We start from the raw sequence: 22,723 nt of genomic DNA on the forward strand, positions 1-22,723 counted from the left end.
CTGCATGTTGAAGTATCCTTGAGCAACATACTGAAAAAAATCCCAAATTGCTCCCTATGATGCTTCTGTCGCTGTGTAAGTGTGTTAAAAACTGAGTAGCAGGTGGCACCTTGTATGGTAGCCTCGGCCACCAGTGTATGAATGTGTGTGTGAATGGGTGAATGTGACTCGTAGTGTCAAAAGCGCTTTGAGTGGTCGGATGACTAGAAGGGTGCTATACAAGTGCAGGTCCATTTACCATTTACCATGTACCTTTGATATTGCTGCCTTAAATAACTACTGTCATTGGCAGATGTGAATAGCGATGGCTAGCTTTCTTGTAAATCTAACATGAGCTCCAGGAGTCGTCTCCAGCTGACTCCTTGTGACCAAAAACCCCATAAAAGCAGTCTATATTGTGCTGAAAGACTGAGGCTAAAGCTACATGTCACAGGCAAAAAGTTAGCAAAAACCTTACCTAACCGTTTATTGTAAATTCCTGTCTACAGTTTTGAAGTACTTGTTTTTTCTTTTCTTTTTCCTCTCCTTTTCTTGCTTTTTTGCCGTGACTGTTATGCACCAAAATATCAAAGCACATTTCTTGTATGTGGAAACCTAAATGGCAGTAAACCTGTTTCTGATTCTGATGTTGAGAAATTCAAAGTTTGACTGACATGCCGTGCCTAGTTACGGTCACTAATCTACGATCGGATAGTGCCTCTTTAGTAAATGTGTGTGTTATGTTATTACCATTATCTCCATTAGCCTCTGCTGTGATAAAATCCAAAACTAGTATTATTTCTGATGGATTTTACATTTCTCATTGATGGCGTACACAAAACTTGAACCCAGTAAGAATATAAGCTTGACGCGCCAGATGGTTTGCTGTTACATACAACTATCTGAGAAGCCGTCATTGGAATCTGTTTGGAAAGGGGCAAGCACCTTTAAAAGATACTTGGCAGGTGATTTGATGAACCATCTGTCTATTACTGTCTATCACAGGCCAGTTGGGAAAAGAGTGGAAATATCTTTTCTATTGAGAAAAGCCTGAAGTGCTGCTCTGAGCTTCTTTTAATGAAGAAACACTCCAGTTCCAAAACAACTGATGCTAATGCAGCAACTATGCTTACCTGTTTTGAATGAACAACTATACCCATAGCTGCCAGTAGCTCCTCACAGGATGCCGAAAAACACAAATTAGTATTAGCTGAAGCTCGGTAAGATGGATTTTTATGTGATCTCATGATAGTGTGACAATCAAGCATGCAAGGTAGTAGGAATATAGCCACTGGGTTAAAATTTTAGTGGCCCATGGAGCTGACAAGAACCAGTGCAACTAGCGGCCCAGAGGAGGAATAAATGATGCTTGTGTTGTTTAATAACATGTCATGCATAAACCACTAAACCTCTCTGGAGGATACAATGGCTCTTGATCTCCGTGGTCATGCTTGAAGTCTTGATCTGCTTTTATCATGTTAGTCATAAAAAAACATTTTTCTGAATCACACATTAAACAGAAGGAAAGATGCAGTGAAGCTTTAATTAATGTTTATCTAAGATATTTGAATGGTTAATATACTGAGAGGCCCTGAAATCTGCAAGTATCTCTTTATCTCTGCAGAGCTTCTTTGATGGCTGGGACTGCACAAAGAAGAAGGACAAAACCAAAGGGAGACATGACACCTTGTTGGGATGTAAGTCATCAGAAGTCATTTTATCTTGTATGAATAAAAGGTAGTAAAAGTAACAGAAACTATTTGCAGAAACTTTGTATTTCAGCAGCTCTTTGCTCTTTTATTCTCATCTGCCTCAGACGACCGCCACAGAGTAAAGCTCCACCCTCTCCTGGGAGACCCCAACTCAGACTACATTAACGCTAACTACATTGATGTAAGTCTAATCCTGTTTTTCTCCCTCTGTTTGACATGGGATACAAATAGTCAGCCTGTGCCGAGTCTCTATCTCTCACACCCTACGAAGCCACAGCCCATCTCTCTCATTCCTATAAGCTCACCAGTCTGCTGGCCCACTTTCACCTGGAAGCTTTCATCCAATCAAACACCTTCCGTAGCGTTTTTTTTTTTTTTTGCCAGCTGCCATGGTTGTCAATTGCTGCACCGAATCCCTGACCCAGACTGCTTTCGCTTTTATTAAAACAGAGTGGAGTGAATGCATTTAATGCCTCACAGAGGAGATGAACCTTTCTGTAAGATGCCACAAAATCCCCCTAAATTAAATAGACATGATTGATGTTATTCAATCTCCGGATGGGCCGGGAGGAGATGATCCTTTTCCACCGTTCACCTTAACTGTCTGCCACACATGTAGTGCCACAGTAACATTCTCACTGATCATATGGAATACATGTATATGTTGCTAATGTGTCTCACACAGTCTCATTCATATGTGTTCCCATTCATAAAAACGACAGGAGGCTGTGTTTGCTCAGAAAGCAGAAGTGTGGGTTTAGGTGGCAACGAAAGTTATTAGCAAAGAAGAAAAAAAATGTAACGCAGTTTTACGACTCGATGTTCTTGTAGGTAGAGACTTGTATTTTGGTTCCCCTGTGATTTCGCTGTCACGGCCCTCAGGTGTTGCTTTTCATTTGAATCATGTCAAGGAACGAGGAAGTCTGGCAATCTGATATGATTTCCTTATCTCACAAGATTTATTTTGCCTCTCATTGGGACCACTGTTAAATAAATACAGCACTCAGTGAGAAGTTGAGGCAAGATGTGCTCCCAGTGCTGTTTGAGGCTGATAAGAAGTTGAGAAGATTCTGTGTCTGCCAAAATCTTTATAAATAATATATATTAACATTTTTTTTTCAGTGAGGGAAATTTCCAACTGCATGATTTTAGCTGGATTCTTCCTTTAAGCCAAATTATATCATCAAAAATGTTTGACATTACAAGGCTTTTTTCCCCTCTCTTTTATTTCTCTGTAGAGAATGGCCAGTGGTGAGATGCTTTTAGAGAGTTCATTACAATGAGAGGGCATTAAAAACCTGGCCTGCTGGTAGGACTGTAGTTATCGTGAGGGTCTCCATTAGTGTTTAGGGCACAGAGGTGCAGGCATTAGAGGGAAAACAGCACTCAGCAGCCACTACAGTGCCGGTGTCAGTGATGTTAGTCCCTGACAAGGCTGACCCGGCAAGCTGGAAGGTAACTACTTAGCCGCGGAGAAGCATATTTTGGACAGCCCGTGATTATTTCTCCAGAGGTTAAATGGAAAAGTTTTTCCTCCCTGTGAAATGTTATTGTGCTTTAAAACAGAGGTGAGAAAGCACAAGCTTTCTGTTTTCTCTTTGCTCTGTCAGTTAATACACAAGTTTTTGCTTGGCTGTGGTGTGTGTTGCTTGCAGAGGTGCAGAACTTTGCATATGTCTGACAGCTTCCTGCGCCTGTTGCAAATGTAGAGCAGTCCAGCGCATCATGGCTGTTGCTGATTTACATATTGTGTGCTTCTGAAGAGTCGAAGGGTCTGACTGACAGGTGTAGCATGGCCACACAATCAAAAACACACTCTCATGCACACACACACACACACACAACAGCCCCATCTCAAAGAAATTAGGTTTTTACAAGGATTATTTGAAACGGCAAATACATTTGAGGGAAACATAATAGTGGGCAAATTGCGTTTTTCAAATCATCATAACAAGGAAATGTTGCTATTTAAATAACCTGGCAAGTTGTGAAAATGTTAACACTGAACATAACATCAAATGTTCCAGAATAAGCAATCATGCAATGCACTATCCACTCATAGTGAACACAGTATTTCTTTTATATTATTACTTCTTTTAAATTAACATTTAACTATAATTATGGTCTTTCCCGAACCATAACCAAAGTGCTTTTTTACCTAGACCATAGACAGGAGACTGGATATGGACCCGGGATTCTGGTGTCACAGTCCTGCATTATGTATGTCTGATATCCACCCTGACCACCTCCCTGTGACTCCAGCGTGGTACATAAACGTAGTGTCACATCAACTCAAAGAAACATTGTCTCTGAACACAATCCAGGCAGCAATGCGGTTGTCACCACAACGTTAATTTGAAAACACTTAAGTAGTACAGAAGTGTTATTGCTAGGAGACAAGGTTGCACACTCACAGTGTCATACTCAGTTTTGTCTAAATTTACTTAGTGTCAAAATCATGGCAACATCTTATTCGTCACTCACCTTAAAAGCCTTGAAAACCTATTTTTGACATGAACACATTTTTTGGTGCAGTAAAAACAGGTCAAAGATTTCTTCTGTTTTTTCTTGCATGTCTCACTGGTCTGCAAAGTGCGGAGCTCAGTTGGAAGAAGGGGTGTCGTGTATTTCAGTGCAGCACTCAGTTTAGCAGCATTTAAATTAGAATCTAATGGTTTGTTTATGTAGCCAGGCAGGCGGTTATCAATCAAATCTGATCACAGCCTTGACAAAGCACAAATAAATAACACATTTACCTTTCACTTTGATAGTTGTTTAATTTGTAATTAATATTTAATATGACAGAGGAAGGGGAACTCCACCGATTATTAATGGGTCTTGGGGCCAACTGCATACGTTTCTGATAACCTAGCATACGCTACATTTCTATGTTTCATACATATTATATAAACCTTTCTAATGTAACGTAGTTCTGCTCACATGTCTATGAGCTAACAATGTCACCTGGAGGTGGAGGGGACAGTGGATGGTTTGACATCTAGGCGAGAGATGGCTGCCAAGCTGCAGACCACTGTTCACGACTAGCAAAAAAAGACGTGTTTTTTAACAAGATATGTGCTGTGCTTCCAGCCATGATTGTGCCATCAAAAGCGGGTGTTTTAAGCAACAACATGATCTATTCCTGCCCTCACAAGTATTTTTTGTGCCTAAACATAACCATACATCAATTGCAGTGCTGTGGAAATGTATAGAAATATAAAGTTTCAACATATCCGCAACATTATAATGTACACTACCAGTGTTTTATTCTGGTAATATGGTTGCTTGGGGAGTACTACTGCGTGCAAGATGTTGCGCAAAGCCACACAGCAGGATTTCTCTTTTTTCTTTCTTTAAATATAAAATCCCTAATGCAAAATCACAGGAAAGACAAGTAAAAGCAATTTTTTTGTAAGGAAACCATAGATCAGAGTAAATGAAATGGCCTTAAGTCGCAAATTCACACAAAAAATGAGTGCTCCAACACATAAAGCCTAGTCCTACTGTACTTAGACACACACACAGACACAGACACACACCTCCTCCCACCTGTCTGTAACCATAACTCCTACTTACCAAAAGCTTCTTTCATTAACTAGCCTATATGTCTTCTTTTTCTACTCCCCTCCCCACTTCCTCGACCTTGGACCCTGTAGATTCGGATTAACAGGGAAGTAAGTACTTCACTGCTCGTTCTTCTGCCTGCCATCGCTCTATTCTCTTCTCTCCCCACTTCCCTCTTCTCTTTACCACTATCCTCTATCCACAAATGCTCAAAGGTCAGTGTGTTTCAGGTTTGTGCGCATTTGACAAACACCCCACACAAAAAAAAAAAAACAACCCATGCCCTTTTAGCTAATGATTTTAAATGAACACAAGGAGATGTGTCCTCTCCGGATAGAGGACCCCGCTGTCTTTGTTAGTTCTCATAAGTGGCCAAGACTCAGGAAGTTTAGTTGCTATGGCGACCATCTTAAGTGGAGGAGTGGTAGCGTTCATGCTGATAGCGTTTGGCCGGGGCCAGAGGAATTGTGGATAGCAGGCCTCACAGCACTGGTCATCCATCTCCATTTCAAACATGTCCCCGCTTACATGACTAGATGCAATTCAGTTTAGCGATCCATCGGCAACGTGGACAGACTCGACATTTTAGAGAGATGCCCTCTGCAAAAAGATGAAAACTGTTATGAACATGGATTGCTCCATCACGCTGATGTGATGAGAGCCGGCGGGCTCGGGAGTTTATTCAGATTATTCCTGACCTGCCTTCCCAACTTCACAGAGATATGTAAAGTAATTGGGGCATCAATTATCCTTCCAGCTGCTCCTCTCACACAATAAACGGCGAACCACAACATCCACGTTGTTTTCTAGGTGATGTTTTCACAGAGCTGCATCTTGGAGACAGGTGTCCCCGTTACCTTCAAATTTAGATACCCGGCGCCTATTTTCAGGACTTCCTTTGAACAGTTTGCTCGTCCTTAAAGTGTTCAGGCTTCAAAGTCCCTCAGGTGGTCTTTGTCATGTTTATTCCCCTCAAGGCTGTAGAGGTGACATCTCAATGTTCATTCATATTCACCTCATACCCACCGTATGAACATGTCTGTCATCTATATCAAAGACTGTCACATCCTTTGATATAAAGGATCTCCAAATACCTCACTGTACGTATCAGATTTTGCCTTGAAAAATGTTTATGTTGGTGATATCATGCGTTTATGTGAAACCTGTGTATTATACTCTTCCAATCATTCTGACTTGTGAGAAGAATTCAAGGAGGAAGTTTTCTGGGGAAGAAAATGTGGTTCCGGTTTAATTCATCATCCCAGAAATAGCACATATTGCATCTTCAATGAAAATGGATTTGTTTTTATGGGGCGGCACTCTGAGAAAGAGGGTTTGATAAATAAATCGGACACCTGAAATTGAAGAGTGTGCACCTTTTAGTTTCTTTATCATATCTTTATTAAACTGTCACAGGGATTCAGTCATTGTTCAGGCAGCTCCCGACTCCTTGTCAGAGTCGCTTTCTCAGAGATTTATCAGCAGTTTGTCAAGATGCAGCATTCACCATGTGTTGCTTCGACTGCTCCAAACTCTCTGTGGAGTCTGTGAGGGCAAAGACATGGTTTGGAGTCAGCAGCAGGTCAGACAGTGCTGGAAAATTATACCAGAAACACGACTCACAGTTGCAGTGGGTCAGTAGTAGAGCAGAATGCAGAGAACAAGGTAAAAAGGGTGAGACAGAGAGACACCCTCCCATACAGCTGTGCCTAAGGCGCAGATGGCTTACTCAGCATGTCATCCTTCTTCTCTCTTTCAGGGCTACCATCGATCCAACCACTTCATCGCCACTCAGGGTGAGTATCCCAGCAAGGCTATAGTGTGTGTTTATGTGTGAGTGTGTGTGTGCATGCAGCACAGTGAGTACCTTTTGACGCCGTGTAATAAATTGAAGATGATCTAACCAATGAGCCTACTCATGCGCGGTCCCTGGCCAAAACTATCTCCACGGCGAATCCAAAGGTGATGGTGTGACTGCTAACCCGTGAAGGCTGTGCAAGTGATGTCACTGAATTAATCATGAGAACAGGTGAATAATTAAACACATTAATTATAGCTTTTCAATCTCTGGGACACGCTGAGCAGCGTGTACATCGTTGGGGGGAGAACCTTTAGCTCACCCTCTGTCGCTCAAATGTGAAGTGGCTTCTGACGGACAGTTGGACTCTGTTAAAAATGTCCCTCTGCTGTTTCTAAACCCTGAGGAGTGTCAGTTTCCAGGGAGCTCCCATCACAAAGTCACCCAAGGTCTGCTCATCTGCTTATCTTGCACCAGCACCTCCTCTTCCCCCTGTTAGAGAGATGAAACCTGCGAGACAGTAAAAAAAGACGTCAGCGGTGTTTTTGTCTCTCTGTGCATTTCTTTCCTACGTGATTGTCGTTTTAAAGTTGTACCTCGCTTCCTAAACGTCTCCTCCTTAGATGACAATGACTGACTGATGGTCCCACGGGCTTTCATCAGCAGCTACTGCTGTTGTTTTGTCACCCGTCAGCCTCCCCTTCTGACTGGAATTCCCAATAACTTTATTGAGAGCTTTATCAGTACCCTGCTGTCTGAGGAAAGGACACTTAGGTCTCAATAATACAAGATTTTTTAGCAGCAAGAACTCCCTTATTGAGTGAGCATGCTCTAACGCTGCCTTTTTTGTCTCTCTTCCCAATAGGACCTAAGCAGGAGACTCTGTATGATTTTTGGAGGATGGTGTGGCAGGAAAATTGTTTCAGCATCGTCATGATCACTAAGCTGGTGGAGGTTGGCAGGGTAAGTGATGCGCACTCCCCCCCCCCCCCCTTCCTCCCTTCCTGTCACCACCCAGTGCTCAGGAACATCCCACATTCACCATGAGGGAACATTTTGGTGTCTATATGAAAAGCTTTTATGTGTGTGCTTTTATGTGTGTGATAAGTATAGATCTCACAGAAGCTTGCTGTGCGTGCAAACTGCAGCCTCAAAGCTCTTCGTTTTGGTGAGGATGTTCTGCATTCATGTGAAACTACGAGCCGCTTCTGCAGTAGAGCTCCTAACTGTTAGACATTTTGGGAAACGCGCTCTTTTGCTGGAAGTTAGATGAGAAGATCAACTGTCTCTCTCTAACTATAAAGCTACAGTAGGCAGTCAGTTAGCTTAGCACAAAGACTAGAGACTGTACAAAGATACAGAAATAAATATAACCCTTTTGAAACACATTAAACATATGACTTATATATAACAAGTCAATCTGAGGGCTTTAGATGAATATTTTCACCACTGGTCAGAGCCAGGCTAACTTTTCCACCCTATTTTCAGTCTTCATGCTAAGCTAGGCTAGCCAGCTGCTGGTTGTAGTTTCATATTTACTGCACAGAGAGGTATCAATCTTCCCAACTAACTCTCGGCAAGAAAGTAAATTAACATATTTTCCAAAATGTTGAACAGTGTTGTTTTACTTTCCGTACCATATTCTCATGGTGAAAACATACATTGAATAAATGCATTTAGAAGGCAGTGGTGCTGGCAGGATTATATTATTATATAAAACTCTGATAAGCCCATCACATGCATTTCAAAGACAAGCCAACAGAACTGACAACAACAGCCAGCAAACAAACAGAATACAATATGATATACTGAGTATAACCCAGAGAAATGTGCAGGCATTTAGCAGGCAACAGATTCCTTCATTTTGCAGCAGCATCACACAGCAACAACATCAACATCAGCAGTTGGGTATAAAAAAATATGCAGCGACAATATGTGACACTAAGCTCAAACCAAGCTGCTACAATAAACAATAAAAATGCCATTAAAGTAGTACTCCTACCTATTTGAAGTAAATTCTGCATCTCCCTGTTGCATCAAACTCCTGCAGAACAGCCTCCACATCAGTTACAATATCACGATGATCCCAGGGCTCATGGCTTTGCAAAGCAGGTGGATCCTGGACATGTAGCTAGCTGCAAGCCTCTGTCGTTGTAATGTTAATGCTAGCAGCAGTAACGTTAGCAGACTCGGTGCTTGTACTGCTGCTCTCTGCATATTCTTTGCTGCTGAGGCTCGTTCGCTTTCTTATTTCAAAAGCTCACTTGTTTGCGTTTGCTCATTTCTAACTCCTTTTGCTTGCTAACACAGAATTAACACATGTTGCCAGCATCATAATCGAGCACTCTGGCTTATGACATGTGCACCAATCATTTGCATCCCAGTGTATTTGCATCATATATGAGTGGCCAACAAATGCACCTCAGGTACGTTCATCAGTAAAAAAAAAAAAAAAAAAAAAAGAACAGAGAGACACAAACTGCTGCTTTTGTTACAATTTTCTTTTCTTTTCTTTTTTTTTTAACTTCATTTTTATTTTTGAAATGTTTCAACACATTGTCACATTTTGTCAGTGTGGATCTATATGTAGTCAATGAGAGAAAGAAAACATACAGAAGTAAATAAATAAAACCAATACAAAAATAAAAATAATTTGAATAAATGAATAAATAAAAAGACCTGCACCTACATATAAAACAGAAAGGTTGCAAAAAAGAATCTTGTATCACAAATAAAGCCTCTCACCCTCACATTCATTTCTATTGACTAATATTCTATTTCTGTCCATTTCCAGAGGATGGCTATGAAAAAGGGGATATAACAACTATAACAACTACTTATTACATACAACCAGAGAGGTAGAGATAAAGAGTAAAATGAAATAAAACAGAGTAAATAAAATGTTTGTAGTAGTTTAGCTTTACGAATTGCACGTTACAATGCAATATCATTCATGTGATTCTTTAGGTTTACAGAGAAAGTAGCCTTCTCCATCATCACCATCCATTTTAATTTCAAGATGGATGCCTGCTTCCTATGGTCTGGCACCTGGTGTCTACCTCTTTATAAAGCCCCGACCCCACCTGAGCGCCATACATGCCCATAAACGTCCTGAAACACAAGAAATAAGAAGGAAATAAGAAAGTGCAGGCAGAGGGCAGAGTCTCTGCAGAAATATACATCGTCACACTCTTGTACTCACAAGTAATTAACAGAGATTACCTCTGTATCAGTCTATATGTTGATTCTAGAAAAATCCTGCATAGCATATCTTTAAAAGGACTGCTACATGGATTATCCCTTATTTGCCAGCTTTGAAAACATCATGAAATTGCGTTGCTGTTTTATAGAAATTTACATCAAGAGTATTACGATTATAGAGTCCATAAAATGTGCTGTAAAATTCTTGCAAGGCATAAAAATGTCTGAGCCACATATCTAGTGCTGCTATCCTTGTATATACACTGTGTGACTACACAGGTTTAATGGCTATACTGTAGTACTGTTATTATCCACCTCACATAAATACCCATACTATATGAATTCAGCTCTAAGCACCCCATCCTGTTCAGTCGAGGCAAGAGAAACATATTACTCAGTGGATGGTTAAAATGACACCATTTTTCTAGCAGTAGCCGTACATCCAATTTGGTTCTCCATACCAACAGTTCTGGGAACAGTCAACAAATGAGGACTGGTCTGTGTGGCTGAATCCAAATAACACCTCCATTAAAAAGAAAAAATTGCCTCCTTTGTGCCTCGTGTTGGTGAAAAAGATTGTCGCCCTCCTGTTCATTATGCTTCCCACCATTATGTGATTATTGTGCTTTTCTTTTCCTTGCCCTCGCAGATGAAATATCTGCAGAGGAACACATTGTTTTTGTTCTTCCACAGCATTTGAAGTGTAACCTCTGTACATTTTTAACTAATTAAATTTCACACCAATGTTATCTTTGTTCAAGTCAAATCAACAAATGAAGTACTTTATATTTTTCTAATTAACACAATGATTTATTATGACACAGGTAATATTTGATAATTTTTGCTATTAAAGTAATTGTTAGAATTTATTATGTAGCATGTTTTTTATAACAATTAGAAGCAGAATGCTCATAGGACTTTACAACATTCAGAGCATTAATACAACAGCAAACAACTACTTGCTATGCTTTCGATGGAATTACAGCCTTGCTGATATTCAGTACAACAGCACTCCTTCTCGTGTTATATTGCTTTTATACAACAGTTCAACAAGTGCTTTTCATAAGGTAACGGAAAAAAGCACCATCAGATTATGATTTGTTTGGTTGTTTAATGATTCACTGGGCTCCACCAACACAAATAGTTCCACAGCTGGACTGGAACGGGACTGTTGCCTAGCAACACATAAATATTCCTGCACACTAAAGCCAAGTTCAGGCCAAAGATTGGTCAGTGAGATGAAACAGTTTAAGAACGTTGCAGAGAAAAGTTACAGCAGTGTGAACTGACCGTCTGAGCTCGTCTCATGCCGGCTGATGATGTCAAATCACCGGCGGCTGGTTTTATAATGTAAAGCACGTCACTTGTTTCTACATCCGGTCAGCTTGTAGTGAAGCCCACTGGTCAAGTTTGCTTGCTGTGGCAAGTGCTCTGCCCCCTGCCGAACCCTCTGTTTCCGTCCTCACGCTGTGCTAATGTCAGACAGTGGGTTCCTGCTTCTGCTGGCTATATGTGTTTATGCCCCCCCCACATACACATTCTCATTGACTGATCAATGGGCGCTAGTCATTTATATTTTTGTGGCGTATTTATAATAAATACAGTCCATCTGATGCTCGTTTTGTTTGTTTCTCACCATTTCATCAGCACTGCAAATGCAACTGTAGCTAATATCTATCTATCTATCTGTCACTGTCCTCATTCATATTTTAAGAAGCTACAAGTTATATTCAGCCACAAAATAAGCCTGAAAAGCTGGAAATCAGAACGGAAGGACAGAGAGTTGTTGCATAGAGATGATACACTGTCTCATCTAGTTGCATTGGCGTGAACAATTAGCTGCCTGTTTCAACTCGTCTAGTCGAGAATCTTTGGTCTGAACTGGGCTTAACGTGCTACTTTGTGTAAGCTATCTCTACACATTACTGCAGGCCAGTGACTTTGTATTAGGTACATTTATCTGTATGTTTCCATTTATTGTGTGACCAGTGAAAAGGGAGTCTGTTGACAGTCGCTTTTGTGGCGCAGGTTTGATGCCTACAAGTTCTTTGCAACAAACTTTGTTAGTACGACCCTTTATGTAGGCTAATTATTGAGAACACGTGAAGCGGAGTGATACAAGTATAGTCAAAAGTCCTGGTGCTGTTATACTCTGTATCAGCACTCATGCAGTGCTTCCTGTCCAATCAAACTGCTTGGTTGGAACTAACTGTTGTATAATGTGGAGTAACAGCGTCCTGAGCAGAGACTGAAGTCACACTACATCTGTATGTGTAATCATGGATGTATACCGACAACTGTATACAGCAGGGCCCCGTTAACTCCTATGAAAGTTGCTCAGTAGCACATGAAGCCCAAAAAAGTTTAACTGCCCTGTGTTAAATTACCCAGATGAACAGCGCTGCTTCCACATCATTGGGCCCATAGAGCAGGCACACTAGAGACTTCCTGGACCATATCAATGTTGAGAACCATGTGCAAATCATACCATCCCAGACTCTAGATAAGCTTTAGATGTCGTTTACAGCTCCTTTAATTTAACGCAAATATGTTGCGAAGTACTCCAGGTAATCCAAAAGTAGCCTCAAGAAAGTGACGCATAGACTCATCCAGTAACCTTTAAAAAACTTAAACATGCAATCCATTACTCTCTGCGTGTTCATAAACTGAGATGACAGAGCATCTATTGTCATTTGTTTAACTAGCAGTTTAACCTTGTAGTTTGGTCGTTGGATTGATGTGGTTTACTTGACTTGACAGCGTCAGTGCAGGTGCAGCAAACTCAAACAGCCCAGCAGCATCGTTCAGTAGCAGAGAATGGACTTGCAGCACATTTCATGGAAGCACTTTGTGTGACATCTTCCTCGAGATGTATAGAAATATCTTCGTTAAGGAGAGAGGGAGATTTAGAGAAACTGCTCCTTAAGAGGGAGACGTTTTGGAAAATTGGGCACTTTAAGCCTGAGAAGGTTCAGTTGAGAAACACGGGATCATATTTTCTCTCAAATAACAATTTTTTTTTTTTTTTTTTTTTAGAAAAAAGTAAGAAATTGAAGAATGATTGTTTTAAGGTCAACCCTATTGACCTTTTCTTCAGTCAGCTTTGTTGTTAATAACCGGGGAAGGAAGAGATTTGAGTATACTGCGTTTTGAAAAATGAGATTGAACCAGTAGAGACTTTTTTTGCTTTGAACTGGAGGGTAAAAAAGTAGAGATTCAACCTTCACAATACTGTATCAAACAGATTAATTCATGTTACACCTTCCACAGTTGTGCAGGTGCATTTTGTCAGGAATGTCAACATGAAGTTTCACTCTGTTGCTTCACTATTTCTTAAACAGGTGAAATGCTGTAAATACTGGCCTGATGACAGCGAGATGTACGGTGACATCAAAATCACTCTGCTTAAAACAGAGACACTGGCTGAATACACAGTCCGCACCTTTGCCTTGGAGAGGGTAAGTTTATCTAATGTTTACATTTTGCCTGCCCTTGTTTGCCTACCATCTTCTGCATGTATTGGTACTTGTTATGGTATTCTTAGAATTAGACACAGTACATTAATAGAGGGGATTAGATACTTGACAGGACTTACTGCTGATGGGTATGAGGGCCACATGTTAAATTGAGAGGAATTAACACCAGTAGCTATGTGAATGCCCCTGCCATCTTTCCAACATAGCTGTTACAGTGTTGTGCCCCTGATGGCCTCCATCCTGTCAATCTCTCAGGGGATCTCTCATTGGAGGGGCTCAGAGCAACGCTGGAGTGACAGTGGCACAAACACAGCATTATCATCACACTGTCACATTCGCTCTCCATGGGCACACGCTGCTGCTTATTCAAATCGGCACGAATTTGGGAGCTGGTGACAGCTTGTTTTTCATAGCTCTTTTCCTCCCTTTCTTTTTTTTTTAGGGGGGATTTCTGTCTTCAACAAATCTTTGCTTTGCGTCGCTTTACTTTGTCATCTCTGTACAGAGGAAGAAATTGCTGTGTGACTGCAGCAGCCTCCCAGTAGAGAGGAGAAACCTCCCAGCCCTCCCTGAGCTCCGAGAGCCTCAGTAATTCCTTTTCGCGTGTCTGTCACACTGCGGCTGCTACTAGCATGTGACGCCCAGAGGCCTAACTGTCCTAGAAGACCTAACACCCCACGTAAATAATGTCCTGGTTGTCCTCACACTGAACCGAAAAATCTGTCACATCTATCACGGATGTCTCTGAATGGATGGGAGCACGCCTTGGATGAATTAAGGGCCTGTAGGCTACTACGGTTAAGAAGCCATAAAAATGTTATTTTCTAACATGTAATGCTAATGTGTCATGTGTTTCTGTTGACAGAGAGGATATTCAACCAAGCACGAGGTGCGTCAGTTCCACTTTACATCCTGGCCTGAGCACGGGGTGCCCTATCACGCCACTGGACTGCTGGCCTTTATACGAAGAGTGAAAGCCTCTACGCCTCCTGACGCTGGCCCTGTGGTGGTCCACTGCAGGTAGCATGACGCTAAGCAGCCACTGTAACCTGCAGCATTATAAAAGCAAACCAACAGTAACTTTTATTGTAAATATGATTGTTATCACAATTACTTTTTTTAGTATGATAAGTTGTATTAGTAAAAGTTAGTATTCTCTGTTGGGAGGCTCAGGACCACTACAGTGTGCAGAATGAGGGTCATGTGATCGAGTGAGACAGCCATTAGCTTCAGTAGGCTACTCTTCGTTAGCCCTGCTATCAAGGCGAATTGAAACGCAATAACTAAACTCAAACTAGGGTAAGGGTAAGGATTTTTAAACAACCTGTTGCTTATATCTCTGTTCTCTTTTACACACAAATACCTTATTCCATCATTCCATAGGCCACTGCAAGCTTTCTTCATCGTCTCTTGGTGGCTTTTAACACTCTTATGCCTGAAGTGCTGTTACCAGAACTCCTCCAGTTTTTCAGATTTCAATTGTCCAGTTTGTTCTGCATTATCATACATCCATTGTTTTCCTTTCTTTGAGGTTTGACTAGTGCTCTTCTTGTTACATCATCTCCTTGCACTCTCTTGCAGTGGCACCTGTCTTGAGAATTAGCACTAGCTACTGCATAACTCAATGAGCCAACATCCAATATTAGCATTAACCACAGAGGATTGAAAAATGCATAAATTTGCATTTTCTTTTGCTGATTTTCTGAAAATTCTGTTAAAAATGTGTGCTAAATTTGTATGGAAACCCTCAATACAATGATGTTGGTTAGAAGACAAACAACTCAGATGCTAAATAAAAGATTAATAAAGACTGGACTGGACTTAAAAATCTGACTTTGCACCCCTCATGGATATTCATGCAAACTGGATTTTTATTTATTAGACGTCATGTGATGAGCCCTTTAATTCATAATGTAGCTTTTTTACTTTTTTACTATCACACAGTGTTCTGGATTTTCTCTTGCTTGTGGCACAGCAAAGCTTCCATTAACTCAGAGCTTGTCCATACCCATTGGTAACTTTGTCACCTTCTAACTATGCCAATCCTCAATGCCTATGTGCAGTTTCACATAGATTGACCACGTCAGTGAGTAGAAAAACGTGGGACAGACAGAATGACACACTGACAGGTTCCATGATTATGTACAGCATACCATACCATGACTTAGTCATACCAAATATAAGAAAAAAAAACAAGACATTCGGCCACAGGGGGAGCCACAGCGATCGGTTGCATTTATCGTTGTTATAGCGCCACCCAGTTGCCAATTAGAGTTAAATTTCTCCAGTCACCTTGAGGCGTCCTGTTCTACATATCTATCAAGTTTAGTAAAAATTGATATGGCGGTTAGGCCTAGATAAGAAATTAGCTCACCTTTATGTGATGAGCCACGCCCTCTGCAATATTCATTGCCTTATAGAAGCTCAGGTTTAGTAAGTTTTCCAACTTTTGCAAGAGGAAGCTTTAGATATTGGTCCCTAGATTATGTTCACCGAGTTTCATGCAGATTGGTCAAACTTCCTAGGAAGAGATCGATTTTAAGTGTTTTTCAAAAAATTCCAAATAGCAGAAAATCTATATAACCGGAACGGAAGTTATGGGTTCTTGAGGCAGATGTGTTCCTCACGAGGAGGGGCATCTCTGTGCAAAGTTTCATGTCTCTATGACATACGGGGCATGAGATATGCCCATTCAAAGTTTGCAATTTCAATCAGTTGCTATAGCGCCCCCCTTTGGCCAATTGATGTAATATTGCTTCATTCGCATCCTCCCATGACCCTCTACCACTGTGCCAAATTTCACATGGATTGAGGAGAAAAACGTTGAACAGACACACAGTTTTCGTCATTATAGTAAGGTTAAAAATACCTCGCAGGAGTGTCAGTTGAAGAAGGTAGAAACAAAACATAATGTAGTAACAATTACCAAACTAAATTTCCAGTAATTTCATTATAGAATCTAACACTAGTTTAACACACATTAAAAAATAATGGTGTAGTAACAGCCAGGACAGTGGCAGATAGCGCAGTATAACCTGGCTGCGTCAGTCAACTGCTAGTGTGCACGTGACTCTTGTCTTGTATGTTGCAGCTGTCCTTCAAGACTCTCCCGTTCTCTTTTAAATCATGTAGTGTAACAATTTCTGCACCTGAATAGACACACTGCACACCGAGTACATTTCTACATTTTTACCAACTTGATAGTCTGGTGATTAAATGCTTTAAGACTGTACACTGTTCCTCATGAAAGATGTCCTTTGTGTGCCAGTGTGGGGGCGGGCCGCACCGGCTGCTACATCGTGCTGGATGTCATGTTGGACATGGCCGAGTGTGAAGGCGTGGTGGATATCTACAACTGTGTCAAAACCCTCTGCTCTCGACGCATCAACATGATCCAGACAGAGGTCAGGCTAACTGCACAGCCGGGAAACCACTTCACATTCAAATTTAAGTCTGTTATCTCCAATTTGTCTCGCACATATTCCGGGGGTTACATCACTGGTCATAATATGGTAACATTTCTCCACTGGAACTTCTGGAGAGACGGATTTTTAAACATTTGTTTTTCCCTCCTGTTGTTTGGAAATTCAAATAGCGAGGGGGGGAGGTGTATTATCATACTCCCCCTCTGGGACTCATGTAAAGGTCATTGCAATAGTTTAGAGAAAAGACTTGTATTGTCTTTCAGTGTGCTGCGGAGGCACGTGCTGTTCTTTAGATGTGCAGATAATTTGCATATTCACCCCTTATTATGTAAATCCGACATTGACTTAGCTGTTTATTACATTTGTAGTTTTGTGCAGGGGTTCTCTAATTAAATGCACAAGGCATGTGTTTGTTTACTTGGAAATATTTATTTATTCTCTAACAGCTTTCATACACCACCAACATTATAGCACATGTTTAATTCAGAACAAGGTTATGAGAAATCTCCGCCATTCTTTTTATTGTTTGATTATTTATTCACATTTACATAAGGTATGTTCTGTCTTAACCCGCCGTGCTTTGTAATGTTGGTTTAGCTGTTTGCAACACTCCCTCATGTGTTATCTGACACCCACTAGAGTGCACACGCATGCCCACACATGTGCACTTACACAGCACTTAATAATGTTACCTTTCGTCCTTTCAGGAGCAGTATATCTTTATCCATGATGCTATTTTGGAGGCCTGTCTGTGTGGAGAGACGGCAATTTTGGTGAATGAGTTTGCCGTCACTTACAAGGAGATGCTGCGAGTGGATTCCCAGAGTAATTCCTCTCAGCTACGGGAGGAGTTTCAGGTTGGTTTTTAGCCGGACGGAAACATCATGACCCTCATCACTTTTCTAAGCACATATTTAGCTAGTTAAAATATGCAGCCATTAAAAGCTGAAACATGCAAACACTTATTCTGAATCACACAGCCCACACACTGTAATTTGCATTTATAATGATTTAATTTAAGTTAATGAAACCTAGTCGTAGGCTACTACTTCTACTGTTACTTATTACTAACAACAATGTAGCACAAGCACTTATGGAGTACAATAAATACTATGATCCGGACCCAGCGGCCAGCTTCATGCATTACAGCAGCACAACTGTCAGGACTAAAGACTGACGCAATGAGACAATTAAAACTGAGCGAAGTGTGATCCCCAAGGAAGTGTGTGTCTGTGAGTGTGTGTGTGTGTGTTTGAGAGAGAGAGTAAAGGCCTTGACACTTGTCGGTGAGTGTCTGTAGCCCTGGTCTTTGTGGTTGTCCCGCACCATTGGCCCTTGTCGGCCTTTGTTGGCCCTTGTTGGGTTTTTTTCACCCGATTTAGCATGTTGATTCAACGTCAGAAATAGTGGACCCTGTCGGTGAATTAAATCACTCTGACTGGCAGTTTAACTCAGTGCATGAGAAGAGAAATGAAAATGATGGGGCACCCAGTTGCACACCTGGTAGAACAGGTGCCCCATGTACAAGGGTCTGTTCTTGCTGAGGTGGCCACAGGCTCGATTCTATTCAGAGGCCCTTTGCTGCAAGTCTTCTCCACTCTCTCTCTCGCCCCTTCGCATGAAAGCTGTCCTCTCTAATAAAGCCCAAAAAATAATCTAAGAAATAGTAAAAAAAAAAAAAAAAAAAAATAAGCGAAATGGAAGTGAGGAAAGTAAACAAACAGCTAAAGTCAAAAGCAAGTGAGACCACAACAAACTTGCTACAGAAGTTAAGATTATTTTTCTTCAGCCTTTGAGCTCTTTAGCAGAAATGTTTCCTGATGGTTTGTGTTATTGTTCAATGGCCCACAGTATGATATGCTTTGTTCCTTCAACTTTGGACTGTGTTGTTACTGAGCTAATTGGCTAACTAGCATCAAAACTGTCTTCTGGTTTCCATTTTTGAATGACGAATACAGACTATTGCTGTCTGCTGGTGTGGAGACTTATTTCCTCTCATGCAGGCATAGAACCTATGTGCTGGTTGGCCATTGGTTGTAGTCTTTGCGGTGTGTTCAGGTGCAACATTTTGGCCAAGACACAGGTGATGGGAGACACAACAGTCGGCTTTCGTTGCCACTAGTTCTTTGAAGCCGGTTTGGTGTGTCTGGGTCTTACAGAAAGAGGTGAAGAGTAGGTGGACTTTTTGTTCTCAGTGATCGATGAATGACAGCTATCATCAACTAATGATCCATAGTATACAGTTATGAGAGTATTATATTTGTATATATGTTTTGCATGTATTCTGTTGTGTACACTAGATATGCTCGGTTGTCAGCTTGGTGTTCACACAGTTACATAAACAGATGACAATATCTTCTCTGTCGTGGAAAAGCACTTTACAGCAGACATTTGCAAGTCAACACAGAAAGTGCAGAAAGGAATGAGCTAATGGATGTGTGTGCGTATGTGTGTGTATGTGTCTCTGTCATGTATACATCCATAAATGTGTGTGTGTGTATCTGTGTATGATGTTTGTTCCCTTTCTCTTTTGATTCTGCGTGACTGTCATTGAAATCCTCTGCCCAGTTTGTAGGAATGTGGTCTCAGAACATTTTATTAGATGCTGATTAGGAGAGAAGAGAGCCAGCTGTGTTCCCACATGCTTTACCTGACTCACCCCCCAACTCCCCACCCTGCTGCAGAGCTCACGCAGCAGCCGCATTGATTCCAGGTTTAGCATTTCAAAGTAATACTGGAAAAGGCTCATGCCCCCCCTTTTAATTCTGTACTGTTTTATCTTATACTCTTTATAGGATTTATGATGAATGTATTGCTTACAATTGGGGAATTGTACTGTAGGTGGAGCGATGCTCTGATTACAAGCTGTTAGTTCTTCATAAAGGAAAATGTTACATGCCTGGCTTTGATCTTGTAAACTTATCCATCTGACATTGTTGTTGAAAGCCTCCCCATCGCCCAATGAGCTTTCTGTTTGCCTTTTTACTCTGTCATCCTGCAGACTGCAAACAGCCAACCGGTAGTACTGACATCAGCAAGTCACAGATCTATTATTGATGCTGTGTATTAATGATCCAAATACTTTTTCACGTTGTCAAATGTCATTACGGCTAAATAAACAGAGAGTTCATCAAAGAAAATTGATGTTCAATACCTCCCCTTGAGTTTTTTAACTTCATTACAGTTTTCTTTTATAATGCAGCCGGCCTAATTAATCCTTTATTATTTTAAATCAGTTTGTCAACCGAGTGTTCAGAGTATTAAAGATTCTTTCAATTAACATTATTGGATTCTTGCCGTTCTCTGAGTCCCAGTCCTCCCTCTTGTCTGATTCACTTCTTCTTCTCTCTCCTTCTATGAATCCTTGGCTTATCTCTCCCTGTTCCTCACGCCTTCCATCTTTCTAATTCTCTACAATGTCATGTCACGCTCTCATTGCGCTTGTCTCACCTCTTTAACATTTCGATTTACAGACGCTTAACTCTGTGACTCCCCACCTGGATGTGGAAGAGTGCAGCATTGCTCTGTTGCCCAGAAACCGAGAAAAGAACCGCAGCATGGATGTTCTGCCACCTGATCGCGCCCTTGCCTTCTTGGTTACAACAGAAGGGGAGAGCAACAATTACATCAACGCCGCTCTCGCCGACAGCTTCCATCGGCAGGCTGCTTTTATTGTGACCCCTCACCCTCTGCCTGGCACCACGGCTGATTTTTGGAGGCTGGTCTTCGACTACGGCTGCACAGCCGTGGTCATGCTCAACCAACTCAACCAGTCAAACTCCGCCTGGGTAAGGTCAAAGTGTTATATACTGTTTTATTGCCATCGATTTGTTGACACCATAAAGAAAAAGAGACGTAGAAAAATGTTTGAGTTCACTCACACCAGATCTGCTGTTTGCTGTGCAAGTTTTTACTTTCAGCACTTTCGAGGTTATCTGAACTTTACTCGAGACTTTTCCTGACATACCCTGCCTTCGCTGTTTCTGTATCTCACTGTGCTTGGGATTAGTTCCTTCATGCCATTTTGTTGGGCTTTGATCCCTGACCACATTGATCTCAAGGCATGACTAGATAACACCCGCCCCAGTTTTTCCTTCCCCTCCTCAAGTTACATCTCTAAAGAATAGGCTTGTATTACCCTCCAGCCACATCTCAGGGTTCTTTTTGTTGGCGTCCCACTTTTCCTCATGAGCATATGTCTTTTTCTGTACCGCAATATATCCATTTCTTTTGTTAACACTTGCAATAACAGTAATAATGAGTAATAGTGATAACAAGTGGAAACACAACACAAGATTCAAGTTCAAAAATTAACAACACAATGGAACGTGAAACAAGCAAAAGTATGTCCTAAATTCATTCACAGGGTATTTTAAAGACTGTTAAAGTCTTTGCTTGCCTGGCCCCTATGGCAGGGATGCTCAACTTGCGTTGCCCAGGGCCAGTTTTGCAAAATGACAGGAGGCCAGGAGCCAATTAAAAAACAAACATTAACAATTAATAAATGAATAATTAGTCTGGACCTCTCTATAAACAAGCTTTATTTTGCTGCTTTTTTATGCACTCTGATGCCTTATTTGTATTCACAGTACAAAAAAATTCCAGTGCGACTCAACTTATTTTAATTGGGTATTAAAAATGGTTGATACAGAGGCCAGATTTGGCCCATGGGCCATAAGTTGAATTTCACTTCCTGATGGTAAGCTATCACATATTGTTGTAGCTCAAATGGCAATGCTTAAACTCATAAACAAGGACTAAAAGCTGTGTTTGCCAGCTTTTATAAAAAATAACTTCCTCATGTATTTGCTGGGATTGGCACTATATCCACAATTTACATGGGGCAGATTATCTGTAAAATAAAACATATTCTTTTGCCTCCTCTTAGTGCTTTAATGACATTACCACACTTGAATTAAAACAACCAATCAGAGTGGAGGAGTTTCTCATGCAGCTGTCAATCATGTCAGTCGTTGCTTGTAAACTGTGGTCAGACGGTCAAACTAGGCAGCACTGCTTAAATATGAATTGAGATGCTGTTACTTGATATCATATAAAAAATTCTGCATGATACTTAATTATTCACATTACTGATACTAATATTTTGACTTGTTGACATCATACTGTTACGCATGGTAGCAACAAGCATGGCTGAGAGCAAAATTATTATCGACTCCGCTGTAGTTCCAAATAGAGAAGCAGCTTTAGTAGTGTGGAAAAAACTGTGGTGTCCTGGATGTTTTATGAACAGCCCCAGACTTCTCATAGCCTGGAAATCCAGACCCAAATCTAGAAAGATTTAGGGTTTGGCTATGAGTCATGCAAATGGCCCAACTCGAGGGGCGGCACCAAGCATACATTTGAAAATATCACTGCACGCAACTGGATAACACTACAACCAGAACAATACACAGGGTGACATATCCAGAGCGCTACCAGCGGAGCTAACTGGTAGATTAGACTCTTGCTGTATCCGGTTGGCAAAACAGCAAAAACATCCTTCTTGCAAAGGAAAGATTCGAGCGCCGTCTTCTGTTCCTCTTTTAGAGAAAAAGCCAAGTCTAACTC

The 22,723-nt window shown here is 41.1% G+C and overlaps 1 protein-coding gene across 2 annotated transcripts in view; it reads left to right on the top strand.

Annotated features, from left to right (window-relative positions):
- The window catches only part of ptprub (protein tyrosine phosphatase receptor type Ub), a 215,367-nt gene that overhangs the window by 179,135 nt on the left and 13,509 nt on the right, over positions 1-22,723 (top strand). For both annotated transcript variants that reach the window (XM_049584589.1, XM_049584590.1), the window contains 9 exons: positions 1,604-1,676; positions 1,796-1,872; positions 7,015-7,051; positions 7,919-8,016; positions 13,596-13,712; positions 14,596-14,750; positions 16,999-17,134; positions 17,863-18,012; positions 20,629-20,943. In XM_049584589.1, coding sequence (XP_049440546.1) covers positions 1,604-1,676; positions 1,796-1,872; positions 7,015-7,051; positions 7,919-8,016; positions 13,596-13,712; positions 14,596-14,750; positions 16,999-17,134; positions 17,863-18,012; positions 20,629-20,943 — 1,158 coding nt within the window. The remainder of the gene's footprint in view (positions 1-1,603; positions 1,677-1,795; positions 1,873-7,014; positions 7,052-7,918; positions 8,017-13,595; positions 13,713-14,595; positions 14,751-16,998; positions 17,135-17,862; positions 18,013-20,628; positions 20,944-22,723) is intronic.

The sequence above is a fragment of the Epinephelus fuscoguttatus genome, linkage group LG8, assembly GCF_011397635.1.
Source record: "Epinephelus fuscoguttatus linkage group LG8, E.fuscoguttatus.final_Chr_v1".
In the NCBI taxonomy this organism is placed as follows: domain Eukaryota; kingdom Metazoa; phylum Chordata; class Actinopteri; order Perciformes; family Serranidae; genus Epinephelus; species Epinephelus fuscoguttatus.